At 32.8% G+C, this 27,692-nt stretch overlaps 9 protein-coding genes and 1 non-coding gene across 10 annotated transcripts; 5 read left to right on the top strand and 5 right to left on the bottom strand.

The window, feature by feature from the left end:
• DPS1 (aspartate--tRNA ligase DPS1) lies at nucleotides 1-1,335 on the bottom strand (the record flags this gene model as incomplete). The annotated part of the gene is made up of 1 exon (XM_001643993.1): nucleotides 1-1,335. A coding segment is annotated over one exon (1,335 nt), but the record flags the coding sequence as incomplete, so codon positions are not given.
• Nucleotides 1,336-4,887: 3,552 nt separating this feature from the next.
• Nucleotides 4,888-8,796, top strand: Kpol_1026p32 (uncharacterized protein; the record flags this gene model as incomplete). Its single annotated transcript, XM_001643992.1, has 1 exon — nucleotides 4,888-8,796. One exon carries the CDS (start codon nucleotides 4,888-4,890, stop codon nucleotides 8,794-8,796), a length of 3,909 nt encoding a protein of 1,302 aa, XP_001644042.1.
• A 934-nt stretch (nucleotides 8,797-9,730) lies between these two features.
• Nucleotides 9,731-12,748, top strand: IMH1 (Imh1p; the record flags this gene model as incomplete). Its single annotated transcript, XM_001643991.1, has 1 exon — nucleotides 9,731-12,748. The coding sequence occupies one exon, from the start codon at nucleotides 9,731-9,733 to the stop codon at nucleotides 12,746-12,748; it is 3,018 nt and encodes a 1,005-aa protein (XP_001644041.1).
• Nucleotides 12,749-13,008: 260 nt separating this feature from the next.
• CDA2 (chitin deacetylase CDA2) lies at nucleotides 13,009-14,034 on the bottom strand (the record flags this gene model as incomplete). The annotated part of the gene is made up of 1 exon (XM_001643990.1): nucleotides 13,009-14,034. The coding sequence occupies one exon, from the start codon at nucleotides 14,032-14,034 to the stop codon at nucleotides 13,009-13,011; it is 1,026 nt and encodes a 341-aa protein (XP_001644040.1).
• Nucleotides 14,035-17,292: 3,258 nt separating this feature from the next.
• Nucleotides 17,293-19,635, top strand: ACO1 (aconitate hydratase ACO1; the record flags this gene model as incomplete). Its single annotated transcript, XM_001643989.1, has 1 exon — nucleotides 17,293-19,635. One exon carries the CDS (start codon nucleotides 17,293-17,295, stop codon nucleotides 19,633-19,635), a length of 2,343 nt encoding a protein of 780 aa, XP_001644039.1.
• Nucleotides 19,636-20,885: 1,250 nt separating this feature from the next.
• Nucleotides 20,886-21,524, bottom strand: Kpol_1026p28 (uncharacterized protein; the record flags this gene model as incomplete). Its single annotated transcript, XM_001643988.1, has 1 exon — nucleotides 20,886-21,524. The coding sequence occupies one exon, from the start codon at nucleotides 21,522-21,524 to the stop codon at nucleotides 20,886-20,888; it is 639 nt and encodes a 212-aa protein (XP_001644038.1).
• A 658-nt stretch (nucleotides 21,525-22,182) lies between these two features.
• Kpol_1026trna2 lies at nucleotides 22,183-22,254 on the top strand. Its single transcript has one exon. It is a non-coding gene; the product is annotated as a tRNA-Arg (tRNA).
• A 189-nt stretch (nucleotides 22,255-22,443) lies between these two features.
• GTR2 (Gtr2p) lies at nucleotides 22,444-23,609 on the bottom strand (the record flags this gene model as incomplete). The annotated part of the gene is made up of 2 exons (XM_001643987.1): nucleotides 22,444-23,416; nucleotides 23,548-23,609. 2 exons carry the CDS (start codon nucleotides 23,607-23,609, stop codon nucleotides 22,444-22,446), a joined length of 1,035 nt encoding a protein of 344 aa, XP_001644037.1.
• A 317-nt stretch (nucleotides 23,610-23,926) lies between these two features.
• TYW3 (tRNA methyltransferase TYW3) lies at nucleotides 23,927-24,760 on the top strand (the record flags this gene model as incomplete). Its single annotated transcript, XM_001643986.1, has 1 exon — nucleotides 23,927-24,760. One exon carries the CDS (start codon nucleotides 23,927-23,929, stop codon nucleotides 24,758-24,760), a length of 834 nt encoding a protein of 277 aa, XP_001644036.1.
• A 282-nt stretch (nucleotides 24,761-25,042) lies between these two features.
• On the bottom strand, nucleotides 25,043-27,574 carry TIF4631 (translation initiation factor eIF4G; the record flags this gene model as incomplete). Its single annotated transcript, XM_001643985.1, has 1 exon — nucleotides 25,043-27,574. One exon carries the CDS (start codon nucleotides 27,572-27,574, stop codon nucleotides 25,043-25,045), a length of 2,532 nt encoding a protein of 843 aa, XP_001644035.1.
• Between the last annotated feature and the right edge of the window lie 118 nt (nucleotides 27,575-27,692).

The following is a 27,692-nucleotide window of genomic DNA, read 5'->3' as shown; positions in this document are numbered from 1 at the left end:
GTAGAAATCAGTATCGTATTTTTCACGAACTAACTTACCCAAAAACTTTTCATTTTCAGTACTTAAATCATCATAGTCACCAATATCAGTCTTACCATTTTCTCTTAACATAGAAATGGCATCTTTGTAATTGATTTTAACCATTTTACCATCTTTTGGTAACTTGAATTCTTCGACTGGATATTGTTTTCTAACAGTTTCGATTTCTTTAGCAAATCTCTTGTTTAATTCACCAAAAATAAATACAAATAATTCGCTTAAAGTATCCATAACTTCATGGTAGTTTTCTTCAAAGGTCATTTCTAAATCAAGACCGGTAAATTCAGTCATATGACGGTGAGTGTTGGAATTTTCGGCTCTGAAAACTGGAGCAATTTCAAAGACTCTTTCAAAATCAGCGACCATCAATTGTTGCTTGTGGAATTGTGGAGATTGGGCCAAATAAGCCTTGGCATCTTTGAAGTAAGAAACTTCAAATACGTTAGCACCACCTTCACTAGCGGCACCCAATAATTTTGGAGTGTGAACTTCGGTAAACTTCTTGTTAATTAAAAATTCTCTGAATAATTGACAAACACCACTTTGAATTCTGAAAATAGCTTGGTTAGTGATAGTTCTTAAATCGATAACACGGGCGTCTAATCTTGTGTCCAAGTTGACAACTGGTAAACCAGCTTTTTCGGCTTGTTCGTCAGATCTAGAAGCATCTTCTAATAGAATTGGTAAGTTTTCAGGAGTTTCACTGATGGAATGGATTTGTGTGATATGAATTTCCAAGTTTTGAATGGTGGCTGATTTAATTGGTTCTTCAACTTTTTTAACTTCACCGCGAACTAAAACAATGGATTCCAAGTTCAATGAACCTGCCCATTTAGTCATCTTTTTGGTAATAGAACCATCTTTGTTACATCTGACTAAAGCTTGGATCAATTCACCTTCTTGTCTTAAAGTCAAGAAAGCTAAAGTGGCACCTTGTTGTCTAGTGTTGTGGACTCTAGCTCTGAATAGAACAGTTTGGCCATCCATTGATTCAGTCAATTCATTTAATTTGATTCTTTTTTCACCAGTAATATCGGCTGGGTTTGATTGAATCAATGGTAACTTACCATAGTTATCGGCAGCAGTATCAACTTGGTTAGCTTCTTCCTTTTCACGTTGTTCTTTTTCCAACTGCAATTGACGAGCTCTTTCCTCCTTCTTCTTTTGCTTTTCTTGTTCTTTTTGTAACTTTTTCAAAGCTTTCTTTGATAATGGTTGACCATCTTCACCTAAGATTACAGGTTCTTGGCCTTCAACAACTGGAGCAGCAGCAGGAGCGGCAGATTCTTCAGACATGATTCAAATCTCTTTTACAGCTTGGTTAGCTTGGCAATTGGGAAACAAAGTAAAAGTGTTATATATGTATAATCAAAATCTAATATCTATATTAACCTTAAGCATTACTAGTTTACTCATAAAAAAATTGTTGCATCTGCATTTGCTAATTAAATTTTCACCATAATGAATTCTCAGTCATTAACAAATGATGGCAAATGGGAAATATTTTTTTTGTTTCGAGAAAAAAAAAAAGAATATTGAAGAAAAAGAAAAAAACAACTATAAATCGCATCGCTACCACATGTGACAATATGGATCACATGTGCATGCAGTTGATATTTTTCAAAAACAAGACAACTTCAATATATTAGCAGAAAGACCTCTTGATGTTGTTTTCAATAACAGAAATAATAAATGTATTTGGACCAAAGTGCCAAATTCAAACAAGGTCAAGAAACAATAAGAAATAAAGATAATAATAATAAAATTTTTATGAATGTGGTTTTTGATTCAATTGAAACAATTAAAACTTCACCCACATAAAAGATTAAGATCACTCGCAGAAATGTTTTGTTTTAGAATGTATTGTTGGTAACGATTGGTAACGACAGCGACCACGTCTTATATGCATCAGACTTTATGAGGTGTGAGTTCTTTTACTAGAAGTGTTTTAAATAATATTAATCTTAATATTTTAACGAGTAAGACACTAGAATATTTTAGTGAGAAAATAACGTATTCATGTTTATTTATGGTTCAAATGCACAAACCCCTCATTCATCTTATACGTCAACAAACAAACGATCATAATTTCACAACTGAGTTAAAAACATTGATATCAATGATTAATAGTGTTGATAGTAATGTTTTTTTGAATTAATTCAGCGTCAAATAGTAAACTCAATTAGAATTCCCCTTGACCTCAATTCAACTTAACCACAATAAATAGCACAAGCAGCAAAATCGGATATAAAACGGGTTGCCATCCTCCCTCGACTTAAAGCCTGATACAATATCCATTACCAAAAAAATTTTCCCAACTCCCATTAAACAGCAAGTGTACAGTTTCTTCCTCATATTGGTTCCCGTATACCTGTTATGGTTTTTGTCTCGGCCGTTTTCCCCATACGTACCTGACGACACTTTCTTGCTTTCTCAAACCTCACGAAACTGCCTTCTATAAATAGATCCTGCTGTGTCTGAATAAACTACGCTATCGCTAATACAAGCACTACAATCAGAGGTGGGTACTGTGTTCAGATACACTTTCAAAGAAACTTACTCTACAAAACAGCGATAAACTTTATATTCATTGTAGGATAGAATCACAATTACTGTAATAATAAATGATACGTTTTAAATTTACAAGTCCAGTCCCGTCTGCTTCATATGGCCATAAGTTCTATCAAATATATTCTATTTCTAAAATCTCTTGCTACCTACTTTCTCTTTTTCTTCTCTTTTTCTTCTCTTTTTCTTCTCTTTCCCTCCGAGCATTTCTCTTTTCAGCAGCAGCACCAGAGAGAGAAAAAAATATAAGATAAATAGGTAAAGGGTCAAAACACTATTTACCATACATTAGCATTTTACCATTTACATATACACTATGTTGACTTCTTTGAAAAACAAGATAATATTGTCGAACGCACTAGGTTATTGAGGTATGTCTTTCGTCACACCTCTACCCAACTAAACCGCTTCACCCCCCCCCCCCCCTCCATCCACCCCACCCCCTCGTCTCCCTGTCGCATCAATTCTCTTCTTGAAATAATTTCTCATATCAAACATTGCACACTTGTCTCATCTGCTGAGCTGAGACCATACACTTTTTCCATCACGTTTGTATCGTATCGTAGGTATGTACGTCTGTGGGATATATATGTCTAAAAATATCCAGTGACGAAACAGACAAAAGAAGGCTCTTGAAAAATTCAGGTTTCCAATACTTCTAGGGCTATATGCAATCACCATACAGTATTATTGCCGTGTGAATACATTATTCTACCAAAAAAATAAATAGACGAAAGAATAAGAGAAGTTAACACTTTTGAATAATGTTAGCATCAATATTAAATAAACATTACTATTATCATCAACATCAACATCAACGTCCACACTGTCATTTATCTTTATTAATTATTTTTTTTTTTGATACATGTCTCTAACTTTAATTAGCTGTTTTTCCTTATTCAATCCGTCAAGAACCTATTGCGGTATAACCACTACCACAACAAAGGTGTGTAGAAATGCTGTTTTTCGCTTATATACCATGTTCGTCCACCCTATTTTTCTCTCGATTGAGCTTAATTCTATTTTGTATTATCTAGAAATTCTATTTCAGTTGAAGTTTAAGTAAAAGTTTAAGAAATTCAAGAGGTTCAACACTCTGTCGCTGAATGAATGAATGAATGTTGGTTATAGGTGTTATCTTATTCAAATATTACTCTCTCACTCACTCACTCACATCCCCGTCTTGTCTTGTCTTGCAGGAATTCTCTTATCTGAATGATCTATTCCATATGGGTCTTTCTCTAATCTCTTAACCTATTCTTAGTCTTATTCTTATTCTTATTCTTATGCTGATTCCCATACTATGAGCAAAAATAAATAAATAAAAATAATAAATGCAGTAGCAATGGGAGTGGCAGCTGTAGGATAACATTTAGCATATCATTAAACATTGGATCAAAATTGAATCAAATCAATCGAATTCTGAAATTTTAATGCCTTTTTTCGTTTTTTCACTTTGTTTCTGTAACCGTACCTTACTTACATTTTGATTCTATCATATTTCTCGTATTGCCAATTTTGTTTGTTTGTTTGTTTGTTTGTCTGTTTGTTGTTTCTATTCTTCTCTGGTTTTCTCTCACTCTAATCTCTCTTACTTAATATTCTATTTCATTCACATTAATTATTATTGCTGTTATTACCATTCTTATTATTTTAATTGTCATTACTAATTTAAATACAATATTTTAGTTTCTATTCATCACCATCATCATATCATCATCACCATCATTTACTTAAACACTTTATGATTGTTTTTTGCCTCCATTCTCTTCTCGTTTTTATTCTTCTTCCTTTATATATATAAATATATTTGCTGATTTATTTATATACATTCATCATAACGGCTTATCATTATTAAATATAGTTCCAACTATTTTTGGTCTATTTTTAAATATTTTTTTGAAGTACTTCACTGGTTTTCATTTTAACTTCAGCTCTGGCTTCAACCTTAGTTGAGTTAAGTTAGGTCAAGTTAACTCAAGTTAAGTTAAGTTAAACTAAGTTAAGTTAAGTCAAGTTAAGTTCGGTCCATTTCAAGAATTGCGAAACTTGTAACACTAATACCATTTACACATTAAGTTTTTAAATAATATTTTTTTGGGTTTAATTCAAATACCTAATTTGGTGGTTTTTATTGTCTCTTCACAATTTTGATATATTTTATTTTATCTTCTTTTTGCAAAAATAAAAAAATAATTCTATTTTTATTCTGTTCTTTAAAGGATATATTTATTAGTAATATTATTAATAAATATATATTCTCTTTGAATAGAATATCTAATGGTGCCGGAGCCTTCTTTGATTCCTCCTTACAATTCGGAGGTGATAGATGTCGTTTTAGCAATATATGACTCCAAATTAAATGTTACAAATAGTTCGAATGTTAAGTATTTACAATTCAAAGCTACCGATGTAATTTATGTTCTTTACAAGCATAATTCAGGCTGGTGGGATGGTTTTATCATTAGTAATGGCATTGTTAAGAGAGGCTGGTTCCCAAATAACTTCACTTCTTCCATGAAGAAAAGACCCTCCTTTAAAAGAATAGCCATTACTAATTTAAATAATTTATCAAACACTAGCACATCACCACCACTTGCAAATGCAAGTGCAAATGTGAGGCGAAGATCATTATCATCTATAGATGAATTACAACAATTTACAAATGTTAAAGATTTAGATACATTCTCCAATCAACGATACCCACCAATTACTACTTCTTCATCTTCTGCCTCCCTAATGCATGATTTAAACTATAATAGGGGGAAATCCGATGAAATCGCCAGTAATACTATTAATAACAACAAAAACGGTAACAGTAGTAATAGTAATAATAATAATGGTCCCACAAAACGTGCAAGTACAGGCAACAGTAGCAATCTATCGAACACTACCTCTTCAACGGCTGTCATACCAAATAGTGAAAATTTAATCAATAATAGAGAACCAACGTCATTATCAAATGTGAATTTATCAGGGAGCACCCCTAAATTAGAAGCTAGTGGCAACGACCAAGAGATTATAAATCCGAATAGTATATTTTATATGAACAGTGCAATAGATGTAAAAGATTGGAGCCAACTCCATCAATTAATTAATACCAATATAGAGATAACCTATAAGAATTTTAAAGATACAAGATTTAGTTCAGGTAATTACTTCAAATCTTTAGATAAATTAACTTCCACTTTTTTACATGTAAATTTGGCATTCAATTTAGTAAAGCCGCAGAATTTTAAGAATAATGATGATTATGATCTTATATGGAATGAAAAAACTCACAAGAAGAAATTTCAGCTTCTACTGAAAAAAATATTCTCTATATTGAGTAGTATTTCCGTTGATTCCACCCTATACTATTACTCATATAGTACAATACCAAAGGATTCGTTGGAATCTCTTTGTAAAGACATCGATACCTCTTACGCAAAACTATCAAATATCGTTCCATTATTGTTTCAGTCAATTGCAAATAATAGCAATAGCAGTACTGGAAGTAACATTACACATTCAAAGGATAATTCACTGGAATTTTCAAATATTGTATTTCCTCAGATAACACCAAGGTTTTTAAGAAACTCCTTTAATGGTGGTTCATGGGTAAATCCCTTTGTTAATGTTAACAAGAGACCGATAATCCCAAATGAATTTATTAATCCAAGTCATTCTAGTAATGCTCCTTTAAAGAAGAAGGCACTATCTTACGGTTCTTCTTCAATTAGTTCCATCAATTCAAGTAAGCAAAAAGCAGTGTTCCCTTTAAATTATGATACACTTTCTCAATTACAAAAAAGAGCCAAACAGGTCAATGATAAAGTTTTTGCAAACCAAGGTGAACATATTGGTGTTTTAGATCAACCAAGATCGATGCAAAGAGATTTAGAAATTAATTTGAAGGCTTATGATGAATTCAATTCCAATTTGGCTATTTTAAGAATATTGGAAGGGCTGGATTTGTCGATATTTATTAATTTAATTTCGTTTACAAGTGAGACGACTACAAAAGATGTTGATGATAAATGTTCAATAAAATCTTGTTTTGATGATGGAAGTGCTATATTTGAACAGGAAGATGACGTTAAATTACTACTAGATGAAGAAACAAAAGAATTTGTTGCGCATGCGATTGACTCTATGTCAACGACTCTAATTGATTTCTTTGATGTAAAACAATTGATGCATGATGTTGTGATTAAAATCATTATGTGTGCTCAACAAACAACTTTGGAAGATCCATTTTCATTTTGTTCAATGAAATCTTCAGATCCCGTGGGTTATAACGAACCGATTATGTCAGTCGAGAAATTGGCAATGTTTAATGATCACGACGAATTATTAAAATCCATGATAGCAAAAGATGTCGAAATTAATATGATTCATTTTACAGATTATACATTAATTTTAAGAGAAACTTGTGAAAGATATGCAGAAATTTCTAATCTATGTTGTATTCATGTTGAAAATTTAATTCAGGAGAGAGAAAATATACTGAATTATGCAGCAAGAATGATGAAGAATGATTTAATTAATGAGTTGATAAAGAATGAACATCAAGATATTAGCTGGTTTGGAAACGAACCAGATAATGAACTCAGTCAATTTACCAACACAGATAATGAATTAGAAAAACAAGCAGATTACCCATGGTATCTAAAATTGGAATATGAATCGGATTTGATTTTAGATGCTAAAAATAGAATTAAAGGTGGAAATGTATATGCATTAATTGAACATTTGGTAAATCATCAATTTTTAGATAAAAATTACAGTGTAATAATGTTATTAACGCTATTATCTGTTTTCAACAAAAAACAATCAGATGAAGAATTGAACAGTTTGAAAGGTTTCATCTACTGTTTAATACATAAGTACAATTCACAACCTCCGGAAGGATTAGGTTATGGAGAATACAATATATGGTTGGAAGAAAAATCAACACCAACAAAGAAGAACATTGTAAAAATATTACACCTTTTTTTCTCAAAATTCTGGTCGACATATTACTATGATAAATCTTATATGAATCAAAATAAGGATAATTTGATTTTTAAATTTATGGAATATGCAGTATATGAAAAGATACCTTTAGCAGAAGAGTTGTTGGATATTTACAAAAAAATTATAGAAAGCAAAGGGAGCTATGCCACTGCAAAGATGACAAATTCATTTGCTGACAGTCCTAAAATTCAATTTTTTATCGATAACATCCAATATCATCATGAAGCTGAACCTTATTCCTTATACGGTTCAAAATCTATATCACAACAGAGTGGTTCTTCGGGTATATTTTTTAAGTTCAACAAGAAATTAAAACTATTAGATATAGATCCGTTTGTTTTTGCCACACAGCTAACCCTTATAGATGAGAAATTGTATACTAAAATTAGCGCTTTTGATTGTCTTCATAGAGTCTGGAGAGACATTGGTAGTTCGTCCTCAAAGAGCATCAGTCATTTTATCTCCAATGCAAACAAGCTAACTAATTTTGTTTCCTATATTATTGTCACACAACCGGAGGTAAAAAAGCGTGCCAAATTAATTCAATTCTGGATAACTGTTGCAATTCATTGTCAGGCCATGAATAATTTCTCATCGATGACTGCAATCATTTCAGCACTATACTCTTCTCCAATATATAGACTAACTAAAACTTGGAAGTTGATAGGTGTTGATCATGTCGAAAATTTGAAAGCTCTGAACAATTTAATGAATTCAACCAAAAACTTTTTGAATTACAGAGAAAAAGTAGGTTCTATTAATAAGTCAATTCCATGTGTTCCATTTTTTGGTGTATTTTTATCTGATTTGACATTTGTAGCCAGTGGTAACCCTGATTTTTTGGATCCTCGATCCACAATAATTAATTTCTATAAGAGAAGAAGAGTAGTTGAAATTATTCAAGAAATTATAAAGTTCAAACAAGTTAGATATAAGATAAACACATATGAGGAGGTTAAAGAATTTATTGTAAATAATACTGAGAACATTCCTCATATTGAAAAACAATATGAACTTTCTTTAGTAATCGAACCAAGATATGATGGCGGAGCAAACTTGTCACCGTCGAATTCTGTGTTTACTACTCACCACCATGGTCAAAAGGGGACAACTTCAGGCACCATAGATCCAAAAGGTTCTACAACTCATCATAGAAGTAAATTTTTAAAAGTGGGAGGAGGTAAAAAATGAAAATTATTGAAAGGACCTAGTCAAATGAAACTAAAAATTCTAATAATAAATATCAAAAAATAAGAAGAAGACCAATTTGATTTATGCGATTTCATATTAGTTGTTTTGTATTGTTTCTGTTGTTGAGTACAAGATTATAATCAGTCGATATAACCACCCTTGGTGGAAATAAACCTATCATTGCTGGTCAAAGGTAGTGTATTTTCTATGTTCCATGTCTTTAGTTTTTTTTAAAGTTTAATCTCACGCTACTAAAGAAATTAATAACGAATAAAAATTTACTGAAAATTGGATACTGAAATACCTTAATGAGATAATTATTTTATTGACGACTTAAAATAATAATCAAAATCAAAATCAAAATTATAATAATAATCATAATAATCATAATAATCATAATCATAATCATAATAATCATAATCATAATCATAATCATAATCATAACAATAATCATAACAATAATCATTATCATAACAATAATTTTAATAATTTTAATAATTTTAATGGTAAAAATTTTGCATATATTTAAATCTTATGTAAATCAATCTCTTGATTTTGAAAAAATGAGTAAGGAAAGAAAGTAACTATTTAGATGAATTTCTTCATCTAATGCATCATAAAATAATTTAGTTTCAGTTATAAGTTAGAAATAGGAAATTATTCTGACATTATTTGAGATACTTCATTAAATTGGTCAGTGACATCAATTGCTTCTCTGTCAATGATGGTAGCAAACATTTCGATTATTTCCGGGTAACCTTGATATCTGATTTTTATCGATCAAAAAGATAAAAAGTAGTAATGTTCAAGAAACTTCAACTAAAATAATCACAAGCCTCTATTTTAACCTATTGAATGACTGATGTTGTAACTGATTGAGAAACAAGGATAAATCGAAGAACTGAGGCTGGTAACTGTGAATACATTTTAAGAAATGTTTAAACAGTTATCGCAGATCGGTAAGAATCTTACTGATGAAATTTCAAAGGGTTTAAATGATGATTTCAACACTTCGCAAGAACAATTGGTTGATGACAACAGTGGTTTGCCAAAAGAAGTTCAGTTAAAATTACGTAAATTTGAAAAGTATGAGCAAAAATATCCATTATTGTTGGCTGCTTATAAAAATGAAAAGGTTAAAATAGAAAAATTTAGTGAAATTGAAAAGGTTTTGATGGAAAATACACCAGTATCTGATGTCGATGATATTGACTCATTATCTTCCTTCTTTACGAATATGAATGAAAAAACTTCGATGTTGAATGACGAAATTAAAAGATTGACTTCATTGAATTCGGAATTAAAAACAAAGAAACAAGAAGAATCGGAGGATAAATCTGAAATAACTACAATTGATGACTTCAAAGAAAAGGAAGAAAATTATAAAAAGAAGATACAAGAATTAACTGAAAGCATAAATTCAGGATTTTCTGAAGTGAACAATGATAACGGATTAAAAGAAAAACATAAAAAAGATATTGATCACCTAACTAATAAGATAAAAGAGCTTGAAGGCAATCTATCAGTCCATATTAAAGATAACGAAACTTTAAAATCCGAGATAAAGGATAAAACAGAGAAATTCATTGAATTGGAAACTAAATCTATTGAGGATAAGCAAAAAGTTGAACTTTTAGAGAAGGAATTGACTAAAAGTGAAGGAAAGGTAAATGAATTAAATGCAGAAGTTAAAAACCAATTGGATTTAATTAAAATGTTAGAAGAAAAGTCAAATACTAAAGATAAGTTAATTTTGGAATTAGAATCCGAAGTGAAAGATAAGACAGATGATGTTTTAAAATTAAAAGCCACTATAGAAGGAAAAGATGAAAGACTTTCGTCTCTGGAAGAAGAAATGACTGCCAAGTCGGAAAAAATAAATAAATTAGAACACGACCTTGAAAAAAATTCTAATATTGGAAAGTTAGTTGAAGAAACTACAAATGAGACAAATATACCAACTAATAATGTTCAATCAACTGGCGGTGGAAAGAAGAAAAATAAAAAGAATAAGAAGAAGATTTCCAATAACAATAATGCCGCAAATAGTAATGATGATTCTTTGCAAATTATTTCACCTTCAGTTGAATCAGGTCTAGATGCTAATTCATCGAAATTTACATCAGAAAAATATAATGATTTATTGAAAGAATATAATGAATTTAAAGAAAAACATACTGAATGTGATAAATTAAAGTTTGAATACGAAACTGAAAAGGAAAAATACGAAACTGAAACTACTAATAATATCAAAGATTTAGAAGTTGTAAAGAAGGAATTGGATTCTGCTAAGGAAGCGTTATCGGTTTCTAATTCTTCTTTAAAACAAAAATCAACCGAGTTAGAAGAAGTCAAAGATATGTTACGTGATGTGGGAAATGAACTTGTTGAAGCAAAAGATCAATTGAAACAGGCAGGTTCCAAGCAAGGCGAAGAAATCGAAATTTTAAAGAAAGATTTGATGAAGTTAACTTCAGAAAAAGAAAAGTTACAGGCTGAATTTGAATCTAAGCAAAAGGAATTGAATATATCTATTGACTCACTAACTAAAAATGTTAGCGAATTAAAGAAATCTTTGGATGCAGCTGAAACACAAAAAAATAAGCTACAACAAGACGTATTGAAATCAAATGAATCACTTTCAAAATTGAAAAACGATAATAATAGTTTATCTTCACAAGTCAGAGAGTTAACTCTGTTAAAGAAGTCAGAGGCAAATTTAAAAACGAATGTGAACCAAAAAGAAAAAACCATTGCATATCTAGAAGATCAAGTCAAAAAATACAATGAACAATCAAATTCTAATAAGACCTCGCTGGATATTATGCAAAAAGAAACAGAACAATTAAAGAATAAGATTGACTTGATGAAAAAACAAAACAATGAACTCCAGATTAGTGCTACTAAAAACAATGATTCTTTTGAAAGTTATATAAAAGAAAATGGTAAACTTTCTGAGAGGCTATCAGTATTGCAAGAAAAATATGATACATTACAAAGCTTAAAGAGTAATTCAAATGATCAAGTGGAATCTATTCAAAGGCAATGTGAAGAGCTTACCGTGAAATTGAAGGAAGCGAATAAGAGAATCTTGTCGTTAGAAGATGAATTGAGTGAATATGCAAATGCAATCCAAGAAAAAACAAGAGAGGCGTCAACTATGCGTAGGTTAATTTCAGATTCTCAAAATGATGATACAACTAAATTAAAAGAATTAAGAGATAAAGTTTCATATTTGAATGATGAAAAGGGTAAATTAGAATCTGAAATAGCATTGCAGGCTTCTAGAAATAACAGGGATGTTCAAGATTTAAAGAGGGCTAATGCGGAATTAAGTTCAGAGATTCATACGTTAAAGTTACGGGAAAGACAATTAATTGATGAAGTTGAAACTTTAAATTCAATGAATGCTAAGATGAAACGTAAGACTAGTCAAGATGATGATGACACTGGGGAGTTAGAAAAATTGAATTCTAACCTGAAGGAAGCGTTGGCAAATTCGGACAAAAAGATTCGTGATTTAATTGAATCAAATGACAACTTAATGAAATTGAATAAAGAATTGAATCAAAAATTTGATAGAATTTCAAAGAATTACAGAACTTTATCCAATCAACTTAACTCGTTAAGAGAAGAAAAGATAAGTAATTCTACTAGATCTAGTAGATCCAGTTCGGTTATTTCAATGTCTAATAATAGTAGCAGTAACGTTAATAATGCCGCTTTGAATCAATCTCAATCATTCTTATCGGTTAGTAATAAGCCAATACAGAGATCTAGTACACCAGTGGAAACACAATCTGAATTAAACGATAAAATTGCATATATCAAAAATGTTTTGCTTGGATTTTTAGAGCATCGGGAACAGAGGGTTCAATTATTGCCGGTTATATCTACGTTATTGCAACTTGATAGCAATGATGAGAAGAGATTGATTATGTCTATAAAATGAAGTACATATATATAATTTATATAATTTATTAAACTTTAATTGAAAAAATGATATAAAGTATATTGGTGCATTTTTAAGATATGTTCTTCTAAAAGTTTTTTCAATTTTTTTTTTAATAATGGCAAAAAGGATTATAATAAGTAAAAGTAAAAGAATTAAATATAAAAAAATGAAATTTTCTGTTGTTCCATAAAGTAGTATCTGAAAAACAGAAAATATCATCCAATTGTGCTTATATTTATATATAAACAAAACCAAAACTACAATTCACCGTTATAATCAAATTTTCTGATGTAATCTGCACCACCCACACATTCGGCGACGGTTAATTGATCTCTACCAATGATATCATATACGTTAATTGCAACATCGACTGTCCTTTCAGCACCATCATGTTCCAAAATTAAACCTCTTCCAGTTTTCATCCAATCCATAACGTTTCTGTAAATTTGACCTTCACTTTGAGATGGATCATTAGCAACTAATTTCCAATCAAAGGTATCGTGATCCCACAATACAGCCTGTAAGCCGAACATTCTTGTAATGGATCTCACTCTATTATCTATTCCTCCATATGGTGGTCTGAACCATTTTGGGAAATGGTTACCAGTGGCATTCATTGCCCAAACTGACCACTCTATTTGAGCAATAATTTGTTCATTTGATAAGCTTGGTAAATATTCATGAGACCAAGTATGAGTACCTACTAGATGTCCCTTGTCTATCATTTTTTTGTAAATATCTGGGTAATGAACAATGTTTATACCTAGATTGAAGAAAGTAGTTCTATGTCTTAAATGCTGAAGCAATCTTTCGGTTGCAGGAGAAGGACCATCATCAAACGTTTGAGATAATTTATAGCAAGTATGGACATCGTCAGGTTCTACGCAGTAATCACAATCGAAGGAACAAGCTTCTCTTGGATTTGCGTCACAATTACCTTGTTGATAAGTAGCATAATTTGGAATTTTAGCCATATCTATGAAATCTAAAGGTATATATGGAGGGTTTAAACCTGGCCATTCTGTGATACCTGTAAATTCAGTTAGCCAAGGGGGAAATGGAGTTTTCTTTAACCTTTCCATACCGATAATATTTGCATTGCTATTATTTAAATCATTTGATAGCATGCCGTTATAGTGTGGGATAACGTTTTGAAATGCTTGTAAATGAACAGTATCATTTTGTGATGTCAATTTCGTTGCATTTAGATTAATACCTTGAACAACTACCTGTAAGGTAACCAAGTGAGTTATTAGAACAGTGAGCAACGTGGATAGTTTCATGGTTCTTTGAGATATTTATTATACAAAAGATAATCAAGCCATATACATGTTTAGATATCTCTATATATACACACATATATATATATATGTATAGGCATATATCATTATTCGCATTTATATATATATATATATATGTGTGTGTATAGATGTGTATGTATGTGTGCGTGCGTGTGTGTTTGTATGAGAATAAAAATTAAAAGAACAAGTGGGTATAAAGAATTATAAAAGAAGTTTCGATGAGGATGGATCGTGATGTGATATTTGTTAAACTCGACAGATGTGACACAAATGGGTTTGAAACCATGTTGTGATGTAAACCAACATGGAAACAACGGTCAATTTTTATTCTAGAAAACAATGACTCTAGTAAAGAGAATGATAGTTAGTGTAATTTAAATGTTGTGTTTGTGCAATTTTTTTTAAAAAACAGTCTTGTTATTTATGTAGTAAGGACAACAACATAGATATCAGAATTTACTGACACTGACACTGACACTGTTTCGCAGAATTTACATCATTGCCGACGAAATAGATTTACTATATATGGCAAACACTGCGACAAACCAAATTTAACCTCATATAGTACGATGTGAAATTTATATATCGGTCAAAAATAAGGGTGAAAGGCCGAAAAATATGGAAGAAAAAAAAGTTTTTGGCGAATTGATTTTACGCGAAAAGAGGCAAAAAAAGAAAGTAGGATAGTCACATGACAGATAGCCGCCGGAAGTGCCTCTAGTCAGAATAACAATCATAAGTTACTGAAACAGTCAACTGTTATTGTAGTCATCAAATGACGATGAATATTTAGTATCTGGATCCACTGGTTTTATTTATTATCATTTCTATGATAATCAGTTATATATGTATATATATTTTTAATTCTAAATCAGCAGAATGAACAAATGAGTAAACAAGAATAATTTGTTACTGATGGGGCTAATACACAAAAACCGAGCCAATAGATCGATTGATCGATTGAGCAATGGTGATGAGTAGTTGATCATAATATTATGAATCCACGAATTTCGAATTCCGTTGGCACTATTTTTAGGGCACATTGGTGTATAAGTGAATGCATTGATTGAACCCATAGATAGCGCATTGGCAATCGACTTACTTTAAACGATGAACGACATATATGTTATGAGAAGGGCCAATTCCAAATGAATAAAAAAAAACAAAGAGCCAATTCCAAAAAGGTAGAAGTAGTAGAGCAATAAGGGACTAGACTAGGTATGACATACGTAATTAACGAGAATCATACGAGGGGACAAGGAACAGATATAGACCGAGGGTTTACCGATGATCGGATAAGTCCATGTGATAGATGGCGCGTGACCATGCAACTATTTTTCTCCGGACAATTTTTAGCTGTGTTCAATGTACGCATGTTCCGGGCTCTTCGTTGGATAAAAGATTGAATTTTTATTTTTTTTTTCTTTTTTTTTACCTCAGTTCCTGTACATGACGATGAATGTGACTCTCTCTCTATCTGTATATGTATGTATGTATGTCTGTGTCTATCTTTTTTTTTTATTTTCGAAGCGAAGGCAAGCATGAAATCAGCTTTAGTTAAGTTTTAATTTTTTTGTGTTTGCGTTTGTATTTTTTTTTTTTAAAAATGGTACTTTAGGTTTACCGAGGATCGGCATATGAGCACAAGTTGACAATATAGATTCATTGGTTTTAGGTTATGCTAGAAGGACGGCGTATATACTTACTACCTTGTCGGACTAATAAAGCATTTTAACCGACCATTCATTCATTCATTTCCTAAAAGCCGATACTACGCATAACAAGAAGAAGACACACGCATAAGACTACTCTTTTTATTTATATTTCAATTACAGACAGTGTAGTAACAAAAACCATTTCTTTTATCTCTCACTGTTGCTGTTGCTCCTACCAGACCAGTAACCCAACTTAGTGGTTCGACAGTGTCTGTTTCTTCTCTGAACATACGACAATAACTCATCCAAGGTTAGTTATTGCTTACCTTTTCTCTACTACTACCGAACAAATGTACATTGGAAAACATTGTAATATGTCTCTCTGTGTTAGTCTGTGTTAGTCTCTCTGATACCATACGGTACCATTCCATATAGCAGCACATCATGGTATAGCATGGTATATAACCCCTCCCCCCTACACTGACAGTAGACCGCAGCCACTGGGAAAATTGGGCAAAATAAAAAAAGAATAATAATAAAAAAACAGAAGAAGAAAACCGTCTGGGTCGGGTCTGCCCAATTAGAAATTTCTAAAATGCGCTTTAAATTTATTTGAACTCATTGGATATCCCACACCTAACTCTTTCTTCTCTTCTTACTGACTTGACTGTCAGTCCCATCTTAAGCGTAGTTCAGTCCAGTGTATCGCAGTACACTGGACTTTTCCTTCCCTTCTTATGTTTCTCTGCTATCTACCGGCTGCTCTCTCTGCTCCCATCTCTAACTCGAAAGAACTCCATAGTTTCAACAGTCATTGTTTTCAAGGGGAGAGAACCTCTCAAGGGAAACACCTTATACCTACTTACTACATATCGCCCAAACTATTGTATACAATATAATTGTACAATTACAATTACAACTGCAACTACAACAACACAATCCTATTTGTGTTAACTCTAATCCATCTTGCCAATTGAAAGTTCATAATAATAATACCATTTATTTTATCTTGTTCTATTCTGTTTTGTTTTGTTTAATCTAGGATACACTCGGCTAACCCCCCTTCCCTCCCTCTCTCCCTTCTCCGTTCCCTCGGTCTGGTATCAGCAACTCTGCTTATATTGCTATTATTCCCAACTATTTATTTCTTTATTCATGCTAACTAACTAACTAACTAACTAACTAGATAGATCATTCCCAGTTTCCATTTAAATTACAGCTTCACTTCCAATCCTCTTCCTCTGCTTGTTCCTTTTGGTCTTTCTTGTTATTACCTTTTTTTTATTTTTATTTTTATTTTTATTTTTTTTAGTTTATAAGGTGGACTAAATTTTAATTTGTTGAAGGTTTTTATCAATTTCAATTGGATTTTGAATTTTAGCTTTTATTTCACACATATATATTATAAGGGATCTTCTGGTTTTACTTTTCTGTCTTGTCTTGTCTTATCTTTTCGTTTTTGTCTTTATTTTTATCTTCATCCTCTTCTGAATATTTGGAATTTTCAATACTCTGTTGGTAAATAATATTGGATCACGTTGAAACAAATATAATAACCGAGTTTTATTTTATTCACTAACGAACAATGTTGTCCGCTCGTACCACTGTTTTGAAAAAACAGTTGAATGTTCGTAATTTGGCTTCTGTCTCTCTAACTAGAGATTCAAAAGTAAATCAAAATTTACTAGAGTCTCACTCTTTCATAAACTATAAACAAAATCTAGAAAATGTCAATACCGTAAGAGATAGGTTGAACAGACCACTAACTTACGCAGAAAAAATCCTATACGGTCATCTAGATGAACCACATACTCAAGAAATCGTAAGAGGTACCTCTTACTTGAAATTAAGACCAGATCGTGTCGCCTGTCAAGATGCTACTGCTCAAATGGCCATCTTACAATTCATGTCTGCTGGTATCCCAGAAGTAGCAAGACCAGTCACTGTCCATTGTGACCATTTGATTCAAGCTCAAGTAGGTGGTGAAAAAGATTTGGAAAGAGCAATTAGTCTAAACAAAGAAGTTTACGATTTCTTATCTTCTGCTACCGCTAAATATAACATGGGTTTCTGGAAACCAGGTTCCGGTATTATCCATCAAATCGTCTTGGAAAACTACGCTTATCCAGGTGCTTTGATCATCGGTACCGATTCTCACACTCCAAACGCTGGTGGTTTGGGTCAATTGGCTATCGGTGTCGGTGGTGCTGATGCCGTCGATGTCATGTCTAACTTGCCATGGGAATTGAAAGCTCCAAAGATTTTGGGTGTTAAATTGACCGGTAAGATGAACGGTTGGACTTCTCCAAAGGATATCATCTTGAAATTGGCTGGTATCACCACCGTAAAAGGTGGTACCGGTAAGATCGTAGAATATTTCGGTGACGGTATCGACACTTTCTCTGCTACCGGTATGGGTACCATCTGTAACATGGGTGCTGAAATTGGTGCTACTACCTCTGTCTTCCCATTCAACAAGTCAATGATCGAATACTTGGATGCTACTGGACGTAACCAAATCGCCCAATTTGCCGAATTATACAAGTCCGATTTATTATCTGCTGATGAAGGCGCTGAATATGATGAAGTCATTGAAATTGATTTGAATACTTTGGAACCATACGTTAACGGTCCATTCACTCCAGATTTGGCCACTCCAATCTCCAAGATGAAGGATGTTGCTGTCAAGAACAACTGGCCATTAGAAGTTAAGGTCGGTTTGATCGGTTCTTGTACCAACTCTTCCTACGAAGATATGTCTCGTGCTGCTTCCATTGTTAAAGATGCTGAAGCTCATGGTTTGAAGGCTAAGTCCATCTACACTGTTACTCCAGGTTCCGAACAAATTAGAGCCACTATCGAACGTGATGGTCAATTGAAGACCTTCCAAGATTTTGGCGGTGTTGTCTTGGCTAACGCTTGTGGTCCATGTATCGGTCAATGGGACCGTAAGGATATCAAGAAGGGTGATAAGAACACTATTGTCTCTTCTTTCAACAGAAACTTCACCTCCAGAAACGATGGTAACCCAGAAACTCACTCCTTTGTTGCTTCTCCAGATATTGTCACTGCTTTTGCCATTGCAGGTGATTTGAGATTCAACCCATTAACCGATAAGTTAAAGGACAAGGATGGTAATGAATTCATGTTGAAACCACCAACTGGTGAAGGTTTGCCATCTAGAGGTTATGACCCAGGTAACAACACTTACCAAGCTCCACCAACTGACCGTGCTAGCGTTCAAGTTCAAATTTCTCCAAGCTCTGACCGTTTACAAGTCTTGAAGCCATTTGAAGCTTGGAATGGTAAAGATGCTTTGGATATGCCAATCTTAATCAAGGCCGTCGGTAAGACTACTACCGATCATATTTCAATGGCTGGTCCATGGTTGAAATACAGAGGTCACTTGCAAAACATCTCTAACAACTATATGATCGGTGCCATTAATGCTGAAAACAAAAAGGCTAACTCTGTTAAGAACTGTTTGACTGGTGAATTCGGTGGTGTTCCAGACACTGCTGGTTACTTAAGAGACCACGGTGTTAAATGGGTTGTTATTGGTGATGAAAACTTTGGTGAAGGTTCTTCTCGTGAACATGCCGCTTTGGAACCAAGATTCTTGGGTGGTTTCGCTATCATTACCAAGTCATTTGCTCGTATTCACGAAACTAACTTGAAGAAACAAGGTTTGTTGCCATTGAACTTCAAGAACACAGCTGACTATGACAAGATTAACCCAGATGACAGAATTGATATCTTAGGCTTGACAGAATTTGCTCCAGGTAAGACTTTGACCATGAGAGTTCATCCAAAGAACGGTGAAGCTTGGGACTGTGAATTGACCCACACTTTCAACAAAGAACAAATTGAATGGTTCAAGTCCGGTTCTGCTTTGAACAAGATAAAGCATGATATGCAACAAAATTAAATGAGGTGACACATTAGTGGGAAAATCTCTTTAATTATTAACTCATATTCACTATATGCCAGTTTATGTTATTTATTCTTCAAATTATTTATTTATTTATTTATTTCTATTTCATGTAATCAACCATTATCAGTTTACTTAAAAGTTTTGAAATTTAATTAATGAAGGTGTTTAGCATATTGTAATATATAAATCAAATATTTTATAGGAGAACTGTTCAATTTATTCCAATTAGAATAGTATAATAGTTCGGTTGAAAATTAAGATTTTATAATTAGAGTTAAGATACAAAATAATGTCCGAGGTTGAAGCTATCACTAAAAATCAATCAGTATGATATGTGAATATTTAGTGCTTTGATTCAAAATAGAAAACCTCTCGAAATAGAATTACTTAACAAACAAATATTCTTGAAATTATGTTATATAGTCAATAAGTATATACTTCGCCAAGTGATCTTTGCTCAATTGAATACTATTAAGCTTGTCTTATTTTAAACCATCTCTATAGTTGTATCCACATATTTCAATTAACAACTCTCACGTAGACGGCCTTTTTTATATGTTGTCTTGTTAATCGATGGCATGTCGTGTATTGTTCTGAATGGTGACCATAGTTACTCATCTTATCAATTATTGGCATCACTAACTGACATCCGTCTCCTCCCCTAAGGGTCAGACCTCCGTTCATCAGATATTTCTTACTTTTTGTTTTCTTCTCTTATATCTGTTTTGATAATTCGTTTATACTCTTCGGGAGCTAGTACTTTCCTTAATAGCCTCTTCAAGTACTTTAACTTGTAACTGTGGGTCTAGGTCATTGAGCGTACAATAAAATTCACTCGTCTTTTTGGAGTACCCTATGAATTGTATTTATCTCTCTAATGATTTGCTCTAACTCCGAGGGCGTCCTTGGCGGCAATTTTGGTTTATTCTTGGGTTCTTAGTTTTTATTCCTAGAACCCAATACTTGTTAATGGATCTACGTGCTTTCATAGTTCTTGATAGATCTGGTTCAAACGCCGCTTCATTTAATCTTCTTTACTATTTTGAACGGTCCTTCGTATAATGGTATTACTCGCCAACATTTTCTTCCTGCATAATAGGCTTTTCCATGTATTAAGACGTCCTCCCCTTCTTCATAATTTATGGGCCGATGGCCGTCTCGGTTGTTTGTTTCCATTTCTTGTGCCAAATGTTTTGCTAATGAATATTCACAGAGAGATATATACCCGCCCTGCTGCCGCTAATTCAGGTGCAACCCTCAGGTTTGTTGAAGTAACACACGTCTACTAGTCCAGTTTTTGGGACAGCCCTTGTCCGTCTCTTGCAAATCTCCTCGTTCTCTGTTTCAAAACACTGCCAGTTGCATTTCTCCCAAGTCGACCTGTAAATCAATAAATTTAAGTGTACGAGGCTAGCCCAGGATATACAGCACTTGCCTTCCTTCTCGTTGTAGCAAGAAGACCTTGCTGACTTAAATCCTTCCGAGTAGCCACATATACTCATGCGAATAGAATTGGAAAATGCCCCGCAGACGTCTGGTCTTATGTCTACACGTTTGTCAGGCTTATTTACTGGTCTTATGACTATCTCATCAATTGAAGTGTTAGGGTCTAGAAGTTGAGCATACTGTTGTACGCGACCCATTACAGTCTGACTCATGTCAATGTTCGTCAAGTTGATGTGCTTCATGAAATCTAGAGTGACATTCCACCATTTAGCCGACAAATCTGACGTTCCGTCAGGCAAATAATATTTACTGGGCGGTTCATCAATTGCGAATTCACACTTCCCGTTTCCAAAATCTGTGAAATCTAAGATCTCAACAGCTCTTGCAATAGCCGCGCTAAATATTAAGGTTACGATGGTTCTATACAGTTTATTCATTTTTTCCTAGTAGTGTTGCTAAATAATTATCTGACGCTATTCCTGTTTTGCACTGTAATGGTTCTTTTTTGTCTTCTGTTCTCTGTTGTACTCTGTTGCGACCCTCGTTCAATTGGGTATTATTAAGTTTGTCTCCTTTTAAACTATTTACTATAATTGTAGGTACATATTACAAACTAACAACTTTTATGTAGATGGTCCTTACTAAATGTTGCCTTTTGTAAATCAACTTACTCGTCGTTAATGACTTTCATTGTTTCTTTTGACGGGTAACCATTGTATTGTTTGATCCGGAATATTAGGAATAAAGTATTAAGTATATTTCTAGGGATCCAAGCCGTAGAAGTGAATACTTAAGTTGATTAGATATAAGCTCTATGAGGTTATAAACTATTATAATAACTATACAGTATTATTAATATATATAAAGATCTCTGTCTCTCTTTTAATAGCAAGAAGTGTGTACCTTATACTTCAGGAACTCCGTCCTTTATATATGTCGCGTTAGCCATTTATTAGCGTCATTGCAATATTCACATGTAAGGTAAATCCTTTTATCTTAATCTTGTCACTTTGTACTAACGCTGAATCAATACACCATAGTTACCAAACTTACCTACTACCTAAAATAGTAATTCAAAATATTTCAAGAAATTAAGCTCGCGTGGCGTAATGGCAACGCGTCTGACTTCTAATCAGAAGATTGTGGGTTCGACCCCCACCGTGAGTGCTTTGTTTCTTCTTTTTTGTATTTTTTTGCGACAGCCAATTTTGCATATACGCTAATGAAGTAAAACTATATACAATTAGGATTGTACTGTAAATTTTAGAATATCAAAATTAGAATTTATTAATGAGATATATATTTATTCTTAATGCATGCATTATTATCTAAACATCATCATTATTATTTTTCATTTTACTCCTGATTATTAAAAGTTTGAATATTTGGATTTGGGAGTATGACCTTGGAATTTTTCCAAATCTCTTCTAGAGATTTTTTATATATATCCACATTATAATCCGCCACAGTTAGACAGCTTTCCATATCCATATCATCTGGTCTAATGATTGCCACCAGTGCTAATCCACGGATCATTTGTCTTAAATATATGATTGTTCCATTTTCTAATTGTGAAACATTTTTTAATTCCTGTGGACGATGAGAACTAGGACCTTTTATACCTTTTTTTTTGTTCGAGTCTGACGGCTTATATAAATCGTATAAATCAATTGATATATCAACAAATTCTGCACATATTTCGTAAACTTGTATATCAACCGGATTTGAATCAGTCGACACATATATCTTGGAATTTATATCAAATAAAAATGCCTTTTCAATCTTCGAATGCTGAGTTAAGTTATCTAACATATTCTCTAAGAAGGATAATTCTGGTATTAATTTCTGCACAATTCTTGAAAATGCTTCATAAATCGAATGATCAAAAATTGATGTTAAATAAAACGATACCTGAGCACCATCTAAACCCAATTCTAGTAATTCTTCACCAGTTCTCCTCATAATATCACGTTGTGCGTCAACTTTAAACTCTTCACTGAGACCATCAACTTTATGTATTAAAACTTCTATGTTAATAGTTGGATTGACCTTGTATGCATATTCCATAATCATCGCTAAATTTGTTATAGCACTCATATATTCATCTTGAGAATCAATGACATAAACCAAAGCGCCCACACTTTTGAATAACCTTTCCGAGTCATAATTAGGTTCAAAATAATTTAGTTGACCAGGTAATTCCATTACAGCTAAATCTATTAGCGTTGAAAAATGTTCTACAGTTGGATTCGAAGTTGATTCTAAATACAACGTATCCAAAGGTTGCATGTTATGGAAAACTACTTTGCAAATTGATGATTTACCACCTCTAAACCAAATTCAATTAAAATATATTGATAATCTTTTGTTAGTATATATTTCCATTACTCTTTCACTAAATTATCTAAGTAATTTATGATATTTATTAAATCAAAATAGGGTATTATATTAATAACATACTTTCTAAGACCCATCAAAAGGATCATGGCTTTACTATCCAATTCAGAACTTGGGACCTCCATTACTAACAATATCGTTAGCTCTTTTTAGTGTCGAACAACTCTCTTTTGTAATCAATCTGAACTAAAATAGTACCATTTTATTTATTCTTCTAGTTCAACTTTTCGAAGTTAGTTTAATTTTTCGGTTTTTCGAGGTTACCTTATAGTTGGCAGATATCAAATATCGAACAAATTGAAAAAATTCAAAATTTTAATCAAAAAATGAGATGAGATGAGATAAGATGAAAAGATATGTGAAGATAGAAAATATTTAAATACTAGGAAACAGTATATTAAAACTAACGATTGGACAAAAGACAGTTGAGCTACAATTAAGAATGTCACAACATAACAATGCTTTTAATCAAAAAAAGAAAGCCATTTTAGATGAAATCAATTCATTGCAACCTGATTTATCTCCTAAAGGTACAATCGACGAGTTATGTCTTCCAATTATGCACTTGATTAATTCACATGATGATATGGTCACTACATCTTCTTGTTCGGGCAGGATAAGTGTGTTTGCAGAGGGATCCAAAATGCACAATGGTCTTCAGAAGGTAGGAGGTAAAGGAGAAGGTGGTAAATGGTTATTTGTTTCTCATGATAATAACAATGTAATTGGATGGCTGGAAACAATTAGCAAAGAGGGAATCAACTTTGTAGAGACCAATATTGATGATTCTACAAACCACTTAGATGGCGGCAATAGATTTATCCTATATAAATATGAACCGTTCATTTTACATGTTAAATGTAGAGATTTTGAGATGGCTTCAAAATTATACAATGTCGCTATGGCATGTGGATTTAGAGAAAGTGGTATCGGATCTAATAATTTGGTTGCTATCCGAATTAATATAAAATTGGATGTACCAATTGGTTACATTGATGAAAATACAAATGATTTAAAATTATTTGTACCGAAAGATTATATCCTGCTCTTAGACAGATTAACGTTAAGTAAATTTGAGGAAAATAGTAGGAAAATGCAAGAATTATATGATAGAATTAGAGTTGAAATTATTGAAGTTCCAAAATCCGAAAGTTCAAAAGTTGAAACAAAGGAAGAACGTAGAGAAAGGAAAATGAGAGAAGGATTAGCAAAACAGCGTATAGCTCAAGAACAAAAAATGAGGAACTTATCAATTGAGAAGGAAATTATAGATTAAATATTTATATATACTATACCAATCTATAAAGATATCGCATAAACGATTTGATATTACAAACTTATTGAACTAAAGAATTCTTCACTGAAATTAAATTAAGGTGAAATACTATACAAATTATCCACTTATCTATTAAAATCGTACAAATTGAAACGTCCTGTGGACAGATATTAAAATAAAAAAAAATGTAGATTAAATGTGAAACGTAAGAATTAGAAATCAAATCCCGAAGTATTTATGAAACTTGATTTAATGCATAACAGTAAATTTAAATTACTTCGATTATTCGTCCTCATCATCAGATCCCATCAATGCACTGAACATGTTTGATGCAGCCATTTGTGGTTGCTTTGGTTCTTCTTTTGTTGGAGTTCTTTGAGAGTGTCTACCAGACATAGATCTAGTGGTGATGAAATTGTCTTTTGAAACAGAAGGTAAATCTCTTCTTGAAGAGTTTCTTGTACCCATACCGCTCATATTACGCTTAGAGCTGGATCTAGAATTCTTGCTCATTTCCTTCAATTGACGTTGTCTTTCCTCTTCGTGAATTTGAGAAATAGTCTTAGGACCTTCATCTTTCTTTAAGCTATCCCAGTTCTTTTCTCTTAATTCTTGTATTTCGATCAATTTAAATTTAATTCTGCTGATAACACTACCACCATCGATAACATGTTGTATCAATTGGAATAAACTGTCTAATAATACAGAACCGTCTAAGGTAGATGAACCTGCAGTGATACTGTCAGTTTCAAAACGTTCACCAACAGTAGTCAACAGTTCAATAACAGATTCTAAGACATCTTCAGATGGATTATCATTCAAGTCCTTCATTAATCTACGGAAACATTCAAACATCATTTTACCAGTTAATAAGTTCAAACGGTATAAGAAACCAATGAAACGAACTAAACCTAAACCTCTTCTCTTAGCAGTTGCAGCTTGATAATACTCTTCGGACATCATTTCGACTTCTAATGGAGTACCATCTTCGTTTGTTGGTAATTTGTCAGTCCAACCTTTTTCAAATTCAGTATGACATCTGACGAATAAATAATGCAAAACTAATTTTGGACCAATCTTACCTTCATTAGTTTCATCCTTAATTTCTGCATCTAAGTCCTTTACTAATTTACCACATAATTGAGCATACATTGAAGACCAGTGAGGTTCGTCACAAGCCTTACGGAACAATTCTTCAATAACGATATTCAAAGTTTCACCATTGGTTTCCCATTTAGATTGATTAGCAATAGCCAGAATTTCAGAAGAAATTGTATCGAATTTTTCTAAAGTCAGTTTGTTCAACAATGACTTCATCTTACTTTGAGCTTCAGCCTTTTCTAATAATTCTGTAACACCGTCTGGAGCAAATTTCTTTTCGGTTTTCTTTAATCTAGATTTTGGAACCCATCTGTTAGCACTTGGAACTAATGGAGCAACTTCTTCCTTAGGTTTTTCTTCCATCCTTTCGGATTGTCTTTCTTCTTCACGATCCTTTCTTGAAGTGTAAGATCTGTTAGATCTTCTATCATCACCTCTTCTTGATCTTCTCTTGGATGAAGTTCTAGAGTTGGATCTGCCATCCATGCTTCTCATAGAGCCGTTCTTGCTAAAGTCACGAGAACTGTTCATACGACTACCCATGCCGAATTTACCATCCTTAGGTTTGTTGGACCTGGCCATACCAGGTGGGATAACGATCTTAGCGGTAGTGGTAGAAGCCCATTCAGTATCTGGTTTAATATTGACTTGTTCCTTAAACTGCAATAAGAAAGCTGGTCCATAGGTATATTTAACAGTTTGCTTCTTGTATTTAGCATCTGGACCTACGATTGGAGCAGGATAAGAGAATGAGTAGATGTCTTCAATAGGTTTTGATTTCTCTAAGATTGCTAAGAAATCAGTCATCTTCATTCTAGTATCTGATTCATCATCGACCTTGGCTGGTTGTTCTTCTGAAGAGCCGCTAACTTCAGCAGATGCTTCATTAGTTTCCGGTTCAGTTTCAGTTTCAGCTTCAGTTTCATTAGAGACTTCTTCCTTTGGCTTTTCTTCTTCTGTGTTTTCTTGAGCTTCATTAGTTTCTTCAGTAGATTGCGATTCTTCGGAGGTAGAAGTAGCAGCTTGTTCAGCTTGTAATTTTTTTAATTTTAACTTTTCAGTGAAGGTTAATGGTTTTTCTTGAGATTCAGATTCATCAGAAGTGGCGGCAGCGGCAGGTGTAGAAGGATTTTGAGCATCTTCTTCTTCTTGCTTTTTCTTTTCCAATGCCAATTTTCTCAATCTGATTTGTTCTAAGAATAATCTTCTTGTCTTTTCAGCTTCAGAGACCTTTTCAGAATCATCATCTTCAGAGGAAGCAGTTTCCTTTGGAACTTGTTCAGATGGTTCTTCATCCTTTTTAGTTATATCTTTATGTTGATGTTCTTGACGTAAAGTTTCTAAATCCAAATGTTGACCAGTTTTTGTAGTGATTTCAATTTTTTTAGTCGGCGAAGAAGGAGCAGGGATTTCATTTGAATGTTGCTGTTGTTGCTGTTGTTGCTTTTGTAATGGTGGAGCATAGTACATTGGCTGACCAGGATAGTAACCTTGCCATTGAGCACCTGGTGCAACATTTGGAGGCATACCATTTCTATAAAATTTATTGTAGTTTTTGCCATTACCATTGTTATACTTGCCACCATTATTGTATCTACTTCCATTATTGTAATGTTTTACATTATTCTGATGTTTTGTAGAGTCAACTGAATTTTGTTGTTGGCCTTCGACGTTTGTCGGTTGCTGCTGTTGTTGCTGCTGTTCTTCAGTCATGATATCTTTAAAACAAAGTTCTTTGAATTAGTAGTATCACTTTTCTTGATTATAGAACTATAATATATAACAATACAGAATGGTACAGTATTGTTAATTAAGATTCTAATTCAAATAT

This window comes from Vanderwaltozyma polyspora, genomic scaffold, assembly GCF_000150035.1.
Source record: "Vanderwaltozyma polyspora DSM 70294 KpolScaffold1026 genomic scaffold, whole genome shotgun sequence".
Taxonomy (NCBI): Eukaryota; Fungi; Ascomycota; class Saccharomycetes; order Saccharomycetales; family Saccharomycetaceae; genus Vanderwaltozyma; species Vanderwaltozyma polyspora.
This window is presented reverse-complemented; position numbering and strand designations above follow the sequence as displayed.